Source organism: Coregonus lavaretus (genome assembly GCF_964263955.1).
Source record: "Coregonus lavaretus genome assembly, chromosome: 18".
NCBI lineage: Eukaryota > Metazoa > Chordata > Actinopteri > Salmoniformes > Salmonidae > Coregonus > Coregonus lavaretus.
Genome location: NC_140005.1, coordinates 26126500 through 26138918, shown reverse-complemented (window position 1 = coordinate 26138918; position 12419 = coordinate 26126500). Strand labels below are relative to the sequence as shown.

General features: G+C 43.3%; 1 protein-coding gene across 1 annotated transcript in view; it reads right to left on the bottom strand.

Annotated features, from left to right (window-relative positions):
- syne2b (spectrin repeat containing, nuclear envelope 2b) overlaps window positions 1-12419 on the bottom strand; it is a gene marked incomplete at its 5' end in the record, with an annotated part of 125587 nt that overhangs the window by 38167 nt on the left and 75001 nt on the right. The window contains 16 exons of the mRNA XM_084181888.1: window positions 44-196; window positions 1003-1218; window positions 1336-1474; window positions 1953-2146; window positions 4436-4567; window positions 5412-5585; window positions 5788-5988; window positions 6439-6558; window positions 6916-7017; window positions 7809-8003; window positions 8176-8331; window positions 8571-8705; window positions 9033-9144; window positions 10232-10347; window positions 10497-10643; window positions 11160-11363. Of these exons, the coding sequence (XP_084038014.1) occupies window positions 44-196; window positions 1003-1218; window positions 1336-1474; window positions 1953-2146; window positions 4436-4567; window positions 5412-5585; window positions 5788-5988; window positions 6439-6558; window positions 6916-7017; window positions 7809-8003; window positions 8176-8331; window positions 8571-8705; window positions 9033-9144; window positions 10232-10347; window positions 10497-10643; window positions 11160-11363 (2496 nt within the window). The remainder of the gene's footprint in view (window positions 1-43; window positions 197-1002; window positions 1219-1335; window positions 1475-1952; window positions 2147-4435; window positions 4568-5411; window positions 5586-5787; window positions 5989-6438; window positions 6559-6915; window positions 7018-7808; window positions 8004-8175; window positions 8332-8570; window positions 8706-9032; window positions 9145-10231; window positions 10348-10496; window positions 10644-11159; window positions 11364-12419) is intronic.

The window sequence follows — 12419 nt, the reverse complement described above, 5'->3', positions numbered from 1 at the left end:
GGTATTGAATAAGAGAGGAAAAACTGAATATGTCAGTTGCTACCTTGAAGCTCTGAAGGACTAGGTTGAGGTCCGCGTTGGTGGAGGTGGTCTGGTGGACCCTATCCTGCTGCTCTACTAGCCTGGCCTCAGTCTCTCCAACCCAGGCTAGTAGCTCTGTCAAGGCGCCCTGTGGGGACAGCCTCTCCATCAACAACTGACAGACGGAAGAAGAGGAGGGGGAGGAGGAGAGGAGAGAGGAGACAGTCAGACAGAGGGAGACATAGGTTCACACCAATAAGGAAGTGAAGGAAGCTTCAGCTGCCTTGTGCTCCACAGCTGTGGTGTTTAAGACTGGCCATTGTTGAGAGGAGCCTCACAGGTAAAGAGTGTGCGTGACAGTGTGTGTTGCAGTTTAACAAATAACCCGTATTTGTCCATTTGCAGAGGGTAATATGATGTGATGAAGTTATCGTACGGTTTACATGTATGATGCTACTGCAATATACACTGAGTGTACAAAACATTAGGAACACATTTCTAATATTGAGTTGCACCCCCTTTTGACCTCACAACAGCCTCAATCCGTCAGGGCATGGACTCTACAAGGTGTCGAAAGCGTTCCACAGGGATGCTGGCCCATGTTGACTCCAATGCTTCCCACAGTTGAGTCAAGTTGGCTGGATGTCCTTTGGGTGGACCATTCCAGCAGCGTTGCAGTTCTTTACAGACTCAAACCAGTGCGCCTGGCACCTACTGTACTACCATACCCCGTTCAAAGGCACTTAAATCTTTTGTCTTGCCCATTCACCCTCTGAATGGCACACATACACAATCCATGTCTCAATTGTCTCAAGGCTTAAAAATACTTATTTAACCTGTCTCCTCCCCTTCATCTACACTGATTGAAGTGGATTTAACAAGTGACATCAATAAGGGATCATAGCTTTCACCTGGATTCACCTGGTCAGTCTATGTCATGGAACACTCATGTTTTGTACACTCAGTGTATGACCCACTCACCTGATGCAGAGTCTGCTGGACAGCTGGTATATCAGACAGCATGCCAGCCCAGTCCTGTTCTATCTGTCTTAGCTGGGTCTGTACAGAGCAAGGCTCTGGGGCAGCAGACTGAGGCTCTGGGGCTCTCTCTGCCTCTCTCAGCTGCAGTAGCTGTGTTCCAGTAGTGATCACTGAGGCCTTCAGAGCCAACCTAACATCCAGCTCTTTGGTGAAGTCCTACAAACATGACAACAGACATGGTCATATTCACCTGAGGGAACATTCACCCCAACATGTTCTCACAGGCGTTGACTTGACTGGAAAAAAACTGTCCATATAAGATTCTGGGTTTACCATATACTGGTTAAGGTGGGAGTGAATAGGTTCAAGTTCTCGCTCCTGATTGGCTGTGAGAGTGAAAATAATCCAACTGTTGATACGTTCCCTGGCCCCACCGATCCACTTGCTCAGTGCCACAAAGTCATGGGAAAACCTGCAGTGGTGAGATTTGGGACATTCTTCTCAACTTCTGATTTTGGTTTAAAGGTCCAATCCAGACATTTTTATGTCAATATAAAACATATGGGTAACAATTAAGTACCTTACTGTGATTGTTTTAAATAAAAATGGTTAAAAAAATAATGTATATAGCTTCTTAGCCAAGAGCAATTTCTCAAGCAAGAATTTTGCCAGGACTGTCTGGGAGTGGTCTGAGTGGGGAGGTGAAAACTGCTCTTACACTGAAAGGGCATTATCATAATTTTCAAAATGTCACAGTATTATTCCAACCTCATAGTGTGGAAATACAGTATATATAAAACACAGGAAAATCACATTTTTGATTGCATTGGCATTTAATAAGTAAATGCAACACTACTATTCCAAGTTTCAAAATGTCGAAGCTGAAAACTTGGCAAATGCAATTATGAATGTTCATATCTTATCTCTAAACACTGTATCAAAGTCCTTACCTGCTCCATAGTTTCCTGTTCCTGTCTGTGCTGACTCGTTGTTGCTCCAGCCTCAAGTGAAGGGTGGTCCAGCGTGCCTCCAGGCCACGCCCGGACACACCCACCCCTTGGCAGCCCGCCTCCTGCAGCCACCTCCCCTGCTCCTGCATCCGGCTGAACTTTGCCCCACTCTCCTCCAGGACTGCTCTCATTTTCTGCCCAAGAGAGAGAACCTAATCATCAGTCTCTTCAACATAAGCCTATTCACCCCATCATATTCCACATCCCATCTCTACTGTAACACACTATAAAACCCCATCTCTCACACATGGCCCCAGCCCCATCCATCCCCAGCCCCAGCTCCTCAGAACCAGACTGTGAATGAGGAAAACACTCATATTTCTAATAGAACACCACAAGAAGGGCATCTGGACGAGGTGCACCACTCTGGCCATTTTGGATGATTGAGAAGAAAAAGTAGCAGAACCAGATATAGCCATGGAGCTGGCTGGGGTGATATAAGGGAAAATGACTGCTAGGCTGAGAATATAGACTGAGCTGACATCAAACCCAACACAAGGGGACAAGTGTTGTTGTATAAAATTCCTCTGGTTCCGGTGGCATGCATTGAAACGCGTGGCCTTTTCGTGGCTTTCTTCTGCAAAATACAATGAATTAGCAGACTTATTTCCTAAAACTTGTCAATGCTAAACATCAAATGAAGGTGTGGGACATTCATTGTGTGACTAGCAGGTTTATTACGCTCCAGCAGCTAGAATTTGTCTGTCCACAATTCAACTGTGGGAACATGGCATCTCTCAACACCAGCCAGCAGAAAGAGTTGGTCGCTATTATAGAGAGATGGTTCATGAGATTACTTCTGCCCTGGACTTACAATTAAAACTGGTAAATGAATCATTGGCAGTGCTCACTGCTAAAGTGGATACCTATTCAACCAAAGTGGAAGGTCTGGAGAAGACAGCCAATACGACAGAGGTGCGGCTCCATGACCTGGAAACAGCGCAAGATAAGTTGGAAGGGACAATCAAACTCCTAAAAAAGAAAATGAAATCACTTGAAAATCGTTCCCGTGAATTCCATGTGCGGGTCACAGGACTTGAAACTGGTGTGGAACGTCCTTCATGAGCAATCTTTTCTATGAACTGTTCGGGTCAAGTCAAGCGGCAAATTGTTTGCCTTGCAGCGGAATCTGGGGGTCTGACCTATGCAGGGAAGAGGATTAGCATCTACCCAGACCTGAGTGCCGAACAGAAATGCCTTCTGGAACATGTTTTCATTGCAAGGTAAAGTGTACTGTTAGTTAGCTAGAACATTTTAGCTTGCTGGCTCACTAGCTAACGTTACGTCTATGATCTGTGAAGAAATATTATTCTAATCAGAAATCCATTTGCTAGTTATAGCCTAATGAGTACATTCCAAGATTTGAAAGACACAAACACATTACAGGCAACTCCATAGGCCAGCTATGCAGGCCTATGGAGTCCCTGGGGAAACCCAACTACCAAACCATCCAATGATGGGATTTATAAATAATAGTGCTGAGCGATTAACCGAAATCTCTGTAATTTTTTAGTTTTTAAACAACTAATTCAGTTCAATTATTTGAATTCCATTTCGTTCATTTTTTTTCTGTGTGCTCAATGTGCGTGAGGGGATATAGATCATGAGGGGATATAGAGAGCAGCTGCTGCTTCGCGAGGTATCTCTACCTGAAAATACATTATCAAAGTGATTGATACAGTTGTCGGTATTCAGCAGTCATAAAAGTATGCCTTATTTACTTTGAAGAAATACAAAATAGTGATTTTGTCAGACAGCATAGGCAGCAGCTCTATAGAGATGAGATGACTTGGAATGAAATAATAAAGTCAACATATAAAACAAATGAAATATACACAACAACTGAAATATTTTAGTAAAGTAAAGTAATGTGAATAAATAACGGTTAATAAGTGATAAGCAGTAATGGGCAGTCACTACCATCATGGGACTTTTATGAATTGTATTATTCTGTGTTGTTACAGATTTCAACCAAAATAATCGAAATCGAAAACCGGGAATATTTTTTCATAATCTAACCGAAACCGAACCGACCTCAAAAAGCACTAATTGCTCAGCGCTAATAAATAAATAATCTGGGCTCTTGAAAGGACAGATCTATATCATATTTAAACAACTTTTGGAAAGCTCATATTCTGAGCAAGATAGAGATATGGGGTGGTGGGGACTGACAACCAACCTGTGTTGCTAGGCGTGGTGGGAAGGGGTGGAAAACATGGGTGGGGGGGGGGATAGTTCTCCTTTGGGGATAGCCGAAGAACCCTTAAAGGTTCTAGACAGCACCTTTTTTCTAAGAGTGTACAGACATTCCACTGACCTGTGATCAGTGTTCATTTCTTTGATAACACATTTTTTATGTTTTATTTTCTATTAATAAGACTGCTGTTCTGAACAGTTAGATGTTAAAGCACATGGAGTGCTACCTGATAGACAGAGAGTTTCTCGGAAATCTGTTCCACTGAGTCCTCCTCCAGGTGCACCTTGGGTAGGCCAGCTTCCACATCCCTAAACAGGGTGTCCAGACTGGTACTTTCCTCCTCCCACTGTGTCCATATCTACAACCAAACCAACAATAACAATTCAACACAACTGCACATAACTCAACACACGTTTTTCAATACACCATCTCAAACAGTCACACCAGCACACCTCAATATGAGCCCATATCTAGCTTAACAAAGCCAATGTTTCCTGTGCTGTGCCTACCATATAAATCCTATTCAATTACTAGAGGGGCTATGTCATAAACCTTCAAAGTTCCAGAATGGAATGAAAATGGCAGCCATATTGGTCAGGGAGAAATCCAAACCAGTCTAATTGGAATGAATGGCAGTAGAGGCATAGTCATGATTTTATTTATGCAGGAAAATAAAAGGAAGGCATGTGATATATAACAAATTGTGTAATAGAATTATTGTCAACCTAAAATATTGTAATATCATTATCAATACAGTTTATAGGGGTTTGATAACAATTGTCTCTATAAATAGCCTCTAAAATATATGTAAACAGACCATAAATGTCTAAATTCTGTTTTCTTGGAAAGCTGTGAGTGCTATTATATGATACAATATCAGTACTTGTTGCATTTACAACTTGTCTAAGTCATATAGTCAACTGATTTCAGCCAGTGTATGACTGTGGATTGACTGCATTGTTTGAAAGGCAGTTCATTTGAAACATTTATGGAATAATTCCTCTAAAACTGGCTGGCTAGCTAGCGAACAGAAATACAGTGCAGATAAATTCTTCAGATTCATTATTTTACACAATATCTTATCACAGCACTGGCAAAACCATGGTTGACCAACTCCCTGACCAAAATGTCTGACCTTTATTCCATCATAAGAAGGTTCATGTCCATTCTAGTATTCTAATTCCTAATTCTATGGTGCCTACCAGTAATATCCGCTGCATCCTGGTGCCTCTCTCCAAGGCCTGCTGCTGCAGTTGGGTCACCTCCTCCTGGAGGCCCCTCATCACTCCCTCCCACCTCTGGAGGGTGCTCTCTGGGACTCTCATGGAGAGGTGCTGCAGGGTCCCCAGGTGGATCCCCAGGAACTGGAAGAACTTCTGTCAAATCCATAAGAACCATAGCAGGAAGAGAGAACACAAAACAATAGCATCAATGCATGCTGTATCAATACCAACGATTACACAATAAGTAATCTCTTGGTTTCTATGGTGGCTAAATGAAAACTGAATCCAAGGTAGCTATCTAATCACACTTGATAGGATCAGTACACAATGGAGGACCTGAATGGTGTGTGCTCACCGAGTGTGTGCTAAGGCAGTCCTGTAGCTCAGTCCTGGTGTGGAGCTCCAGACCAGGCCTCTGTGAGAGGCGTTCTGAGCCCAGGGTGACCAGCACTTCCAGGCCATGTAGCAGCCTCTCAAACTGCTGCTGGAGATCCACACTGGCCCTCAGCTCCTCATGCCTGGCCCCCACAGAGCCCAACACACTTTCCAGCACAACCTGAACACACATTATAAACCTTATGATATACACATCCAGTAAGTGTACATGATAACACACATGGTCGTACGTAACCACAAGATCAGAACTGATATCTTCATCATTGTGTATAGGGCCATGGTTTCAGCATTCAAATTTATGGGTACCAATCACTCCCACCGAATGTGTTGATTACTCCGATCCCATTAGCACATTGAGCAAGGCCTTGTTTTAATGGAATGTAGTTCCAAAGATAAGTGGGGCAGCAGTCATTCTGAGTCAAATAATCATAAATAAAACAGGGAGAGGTTGAAAGTAAGGTCAGCTCTATTCCAAATAATTTAACTGAGGTGACTTATTTCATTGGGTAATATCATAGACTAATGTCATATCATGGAGTCTCAGCATGGTCCATGTAGTTCAGTATATAAATGTGCTCAGGTGTAGGTGTTATACAGGACTATACTGCACCTCCAGCTTGTAGGCCTCCTCTATGAGTGTGGAGGGCAGACCCTGTCTCTCTGCCCTCTCCTGCAGGGAGGACACCTGGCTGGACTGAAGCTGCAGCTCTCCCTCGACCTGCACCACAGCCTAAACACATACCATGCAAATACACAGGTCAAACAGCCCACACCCTCAGCTGATCCCTCAGACCCATCCATCATCCTCCAGCCCCATCCCTCAGATGTTTACCAAGTGACTGCTTTGTTGTTATTTGAACTGGATATAGCCCCTTCAAAGGTGATCACTAAATATATTTGTCATATAATGTCAGTTTGTGGATGGTTCATCCAGATGAGAACATCTTTAAGTCGAACATGAATTAATTTCTTAGCTGTAAGCTATCCACATAGAAGGATTTATAGTAGGTCTAAGTAACTATTTAACATGGATAGATTTACTAATGACTATGGATGGCTACATACTGTATGAATGTGTTTACAGTACCTGTAGCTGCTTGCAAGTGTCTTGAGGAACAGCTTCGTTAGTCATTTGTTGTACGGCCAACTTATTAGCAAGAAGGGCTGCATGCAACTCTTTTAAGAGTGTCTGTTGAGTTAGACAAACACAAAGTACAGTATACCAAAATAATTACTGCACAGTGCAACAAATACATATTTTATGCTGTGTTACATATCATATCCTTAGGGTAAGTCAAAGCATTACAAACTGTACAGTTGTAAGTGAGACAAGGCGACGTTATAGGTTAAGTTAAGAGTGCATTTCAAAACCCTATCCACCAAGTTAACACAATCTAAACATCTAACCAGACAGACTAAAACCCACCATACAGTAATACAACATACTGATGTGCACTGTACCGAAACTGTAATGCAGTAGCCCAGTTGTTGTTATGAATGTTATATTATAAACTGGGTGGGATCGGGCCCTGAATTCTCATTTGCTGAAAGCTGTAGGATATCAGACTGTATACCACGGGTATGACAAAATATTGATTTTTACTCTTCTAATTACGTTGGTAACCAGTTTATAATAATAATAATAATATAATAATAATATGCCATTTAGCAGACGCTTTTATCCAAAGCGACTTACAGTCATGCGTGCATAAATGTTTGTGTATGGGTGGTCCCGGGGATCGAACCCACTACCTTGGCGTTACAAGCGCCGTGCTCTACCAGTTGAGCTACAGAGGACCAATAAGCAATAAGGCACCTCGGGGGTTTGTGGTATATGGCCAATATACCAAGGCTAAGGGCTGTATCCAGGCACGCCGTGTTGCATCGTGCATAAGAACAGCCCTTAGCCGTGGTATGCTGGCCATATACCACACCCCCTCGGGCCTTATTGCTTAAATAAACCACAGTGGTGGTTCTGACCTGGTAATGGCCTGTCTTCCCCAGCTGGGCCTGCAGCTGCTTCTGTCTGGCAGCCAGGCTGCTCTGGACCACAGGCAGGAGTTTACCCAGGTGATCCACACACAGATGACCTCCATCTGACCCCAGAACACCAATGACCTCTGACCCCTGGGAGGTCAGCTCACTGCCCAGGGTCACCAGCTCTGCTGCCAGAGTCTGAGAACAAAGATCAAACACATAGACACACAAATAGTCAATAGTCTCATTCAACTGACTGAACTCTGCACTGAACATGCATCAAACAAAACACTGTTACGCATATGAAAACCAAACCATATGGTTTAAAGTACTTTAGTGGGGATTGAGAGTACTTTAGTGTTGTCCCTACCTCGAGCTGCAGCAGCTGGAGCTGTGTGTCCTCATGTGACTTCCCTGAGGGGGACTGCAGGAGGCGGGTCAGTGAGGACAGAGATAGGCCTACCCCACATAGCACCTCAAACAGACCCTCATCCAGCCTCTGATGAACCTCCTCGTGCGGGACAGCCTGGAACAACATCACAAGCCACAGAAACATCAAATGTGGAGAGTGATCATTAAAACCAACATGGAGAAAAACTGATTTTAAAGAATACTTGGTCTGACTATTTTTCTCACATGGAATTTAATCTCTTCTCACATAATCTCATTTAATCTCTTCTCCGGTGACACCCTTTTCTCCATTACATGAAAACTGTGATATGTTAAAGAGACATGAACTCTACACCCATGGATCAGTGCCCTCACCTGAGTCACCACCTCACTGGCAGTCTGGCCCAGCTCTCGCAGCCGACATATGTGTGTCTGCATCTCCTGAAAGCTGTAGGAGTCAATGAGACTACTGGCTGATCCATTACTCCGACTCACAGATGAGTCTGTCACCTTTAGAGTGAAAGAAAGAAAGAACTCACATATGACCCCATTTGAACTCCACATGAATTTACACAAACATTTACATTTACATTTTAGTCATTTAGCAGACGCTCTTATCCAGAGCGACTTACAGGAGCAATTAGGGTTAAGTGCCTTGCTCAAGGGCACATCGACAGATATTTCACCTAGTCGGCTCGGGGATTAGAACCAGCGACCTTTCGGTTACTGGCACAACGCTCTTAACCACTAAGCTACCTGCCGCCCCGAACACACATACCCACTATGGAACACTACACACATGGAAATGTGTGTCATTTAAGAGCGGGAGCTGCTTACATCAGAAGGACCTTGCTGTGCAGTCTCCTCCAAAGCCAGAAGCTGGTTGTGAAGGTGTGTCCACTTCCTTTGGACCCCTGCCTCCCCCTCTCCTTCAGGTTCAACAGGAACTCTAAGGAATGAGTTGCAGTTCAGCCTGGTCTCATAGACTAGACGTAACATAGTAAATGTAAATCCGAGACACTCAAATGAGTATGATATGTTACATTTGGTATGGTTACATAAGACAGAAAGTTACTTAAGGCAGAAACGAAAGGCGGTGATTGGTCAGGATGGATGGGTGGGCGTATGACGCGAACATCTAGCAACCCAAAGGTTGCGTGTTTGAATCTCAACAACTTTAGATTTTGAGCTAATTAGCAACTTTTCAACTACTTACATATTTTTCATGTTAGCTATCCCTTCCCCTAACCCTAACCCTAACCTTAACCCTTTAACCTAACTCCTAACCTTAACCCTACTCCCTAACCTTAACCCCTAGCCTAGCTAACGTTAGAATTGGAATTCGTAACATATTGTACGTTTTGCAAATTCGTAACATATTATACGAATTGTCATTTGTAACATATCATACGAAATGGATGATGGACATCCACAAATTAATACATACCATACGAAACATAACATATCCAGCTAAATTGATTGTTTCAGATTTACGTACATAATAATACAAAATGCTTTGAGACCAGGTTTTGCAGTTAGATGGTTGTCAGAACCACACACAGCCTTGGAGAACTCCACTGAGAACACAATCCTAATAATTTCTATAGAGCTGACATTTTTTGTCTCTGAGAAGAAATTAAGGTCCATCTAAATGAACTCAGAACAATCTCTCCCACTCTCACTGAAGAGAAGCACAAAGCAATGAAAATGTAACAGACTACAAACAAAGTAATTACTTCTAACTCTCTGTGCCATGCTGTGTTTTTTTCCAATGACAATGGCAAAGATCACATTGTAAAATGATTATTTGGGGAAAGGGCTGATTCTATTTCAAGAACATGATTATGCTTATGGAACAAAAGCATACAGTATACATTTGTAGAGAATGTGGCTACTCTTCTTACTTGTCAATCCCCTTCAACCGAGTGAAGGAAAAATACCATCAAAAGATGATTGTCTAAAAATACTGTATAGCATTGTTATAGACTTATTCCAGCTCCAAAGCCTACAGACTGGATCAGTAAGGGGACCAGTACCGTGCGGATGGCTGAGGTTGGTCCTCTTGGGCCTGGCTGTGGAGACGACCTCTACTCCCCTGCTGGGCGATAGCCTTGGTCAGGCCTCTCTGCTCACTCAGCTCCTGCTCCAATTCCTGCATGGGGACAATGACAACAGCCATGACTAGCATACACTGTACTTTACATTCTTCACTGGGCTGTCAGATGTGAATTTGTCAATACAATTCAAGTCCAATAAATAGCCAACCACACTCTCCGTTCAGACGTGCTTTGGACGGTTTACCTTCTGCTGTTGAAAGCTGGTCTGTCTAAAGAGTTTGCTCTTGGAGGAAGAGAGAATCTCCTGGACACTGGCGCTACGCTGCTGTCTGCCCTCTAGAGGGGGCTTTCTGGGTGACGACGGTGACGGTGACGGTGACGGTGACGGTACCTTCAGAGGATGGAGAAAACCAGGATGAGGGCAAGAGAAAGAGAGAAAGAGAGAAAGAGAAAGAGAGAAAGTTCTGTTGTTTGAATAAAATGTTCACATTATCACCTGAACGTTTTCAATTTAATCCCAGTCGTGACTTGGAACATAATGCCCAGTCTCAGGATGTATTCCTCATCAACATTACAAGGCTTGTTTGTGTGTTTTCATCAACAGGCAGGTTTTACACCCATTGTTAAAATAAAAACTTGAGAAAGTGCCACAGGAATTAAAGCATTAGGAAGTGCTAATGATCTCTCTTTGACATGTCACTTTAACAACAGCTGTTTGTTTATCTGGAAGCTTGTTAACATTGTCAGGGAGCGATGACCAAATAGACAAAACACCTACTTCACTGTCAGTGTCATCAGCAGACAGCTCTTTTGCAGACATTCAGTGAGTGAGTGTGTGTGTGTGCACGCATGTGTGTTTACGTGCGCACATCCGTGTGTGTGCACATGACTCTCTGTCTGGATGTACCTGCTCCTCTGTATGTGTGCTGGTGTGCATCTGCTCATGGCTCTGTCTCTCCTGCAACAACAGCTGGAAGGTGACCAGGCTGGTCTTGAGCAGCTCCAGTTTGGAGGAGAGGGCCTCAGCCTCCTGGTGGGACCCTGCTGAACCCTCCTGCTGCCCCAGGACAGACAGACTGGCCACCTTCTGCTCTATCTCCAGGAACATCTCCTACACACACAGACACAGACACAAATATATATACACACACACACACACACAAAACATTGCCTCATTTTAGCACCTCATTCTCACGAAGAACAACAAAAGGAAACTGACTGAGACACCTGCAGCAGCATGAGAGCTAATGTAAGCAGAACACAGAGTGCTGGGAGAGTAAGTAGAGCAGAATCCCATTCACACTGGTTAATCCCCTCAGGGTGTGAACCTGAGCACACAGACTCTCTCCATGGATCAACTATACCTAGGGAATAGGGTATACACTATACACTGTACAGTACAGACACATACAGTACTATGAATACAGTACATTTTCCATAGATTCAATGACATGTTCTTACAATGTGCAAAGGGAAAGAAACACTGCCGCTACCTCGCTCTCCAACTAGGGTGCATGCAAAACCCTGATGAAGGCTAAGGAACGAAACGTGTTTGTTTTATCAATAAAGAAGAGTTTTTATCAACTCCCACTGTCCTCCAAGAATTGCTGATGCTCCTATAATATGTCACTTTAATAGGTTGACCTACATCCCCTGCCAGAGTGTACTAGGTTTGACTGACCTACATCACCTGAGGCAGGTGCTAGGAGTCATAAGGCTCCATGTGAAAGGCGCTCCTGCTAGGGTTAGAGTCCATTTGGAATTGAGGTCGTGAAAAGGGCGGTTACTGGACAAAGGGTGTACAGGGTTCTCTAAAGGTGTTGATCAATTTGAATATGAGGCTAGATCCAATCAGATGCTGTGTTTTTGTTTGCCTCCAAAGCCTTCATTCAAATCTGTCGTGCTATAGGAATGTGTTTACCCTCTGAAACTTTAATGCTGGGATCTGATTACACGCCCAGAGAATCCAGGCTGGATAATACCTGGTTTATTCTAGATTGAAATGGTGATAGCTAAGAATATATTCTGAACACTGCACCATTTATGTAAAAAGCAGTGATGTAAAGTACTTAGGTAAAAATACTTGAAAGTACTACTTAAGTAGTTTTTTTGATTATCTGTACTTTACTTTACTATTTCCATTTTTGACAACTTTATACTTTTACTT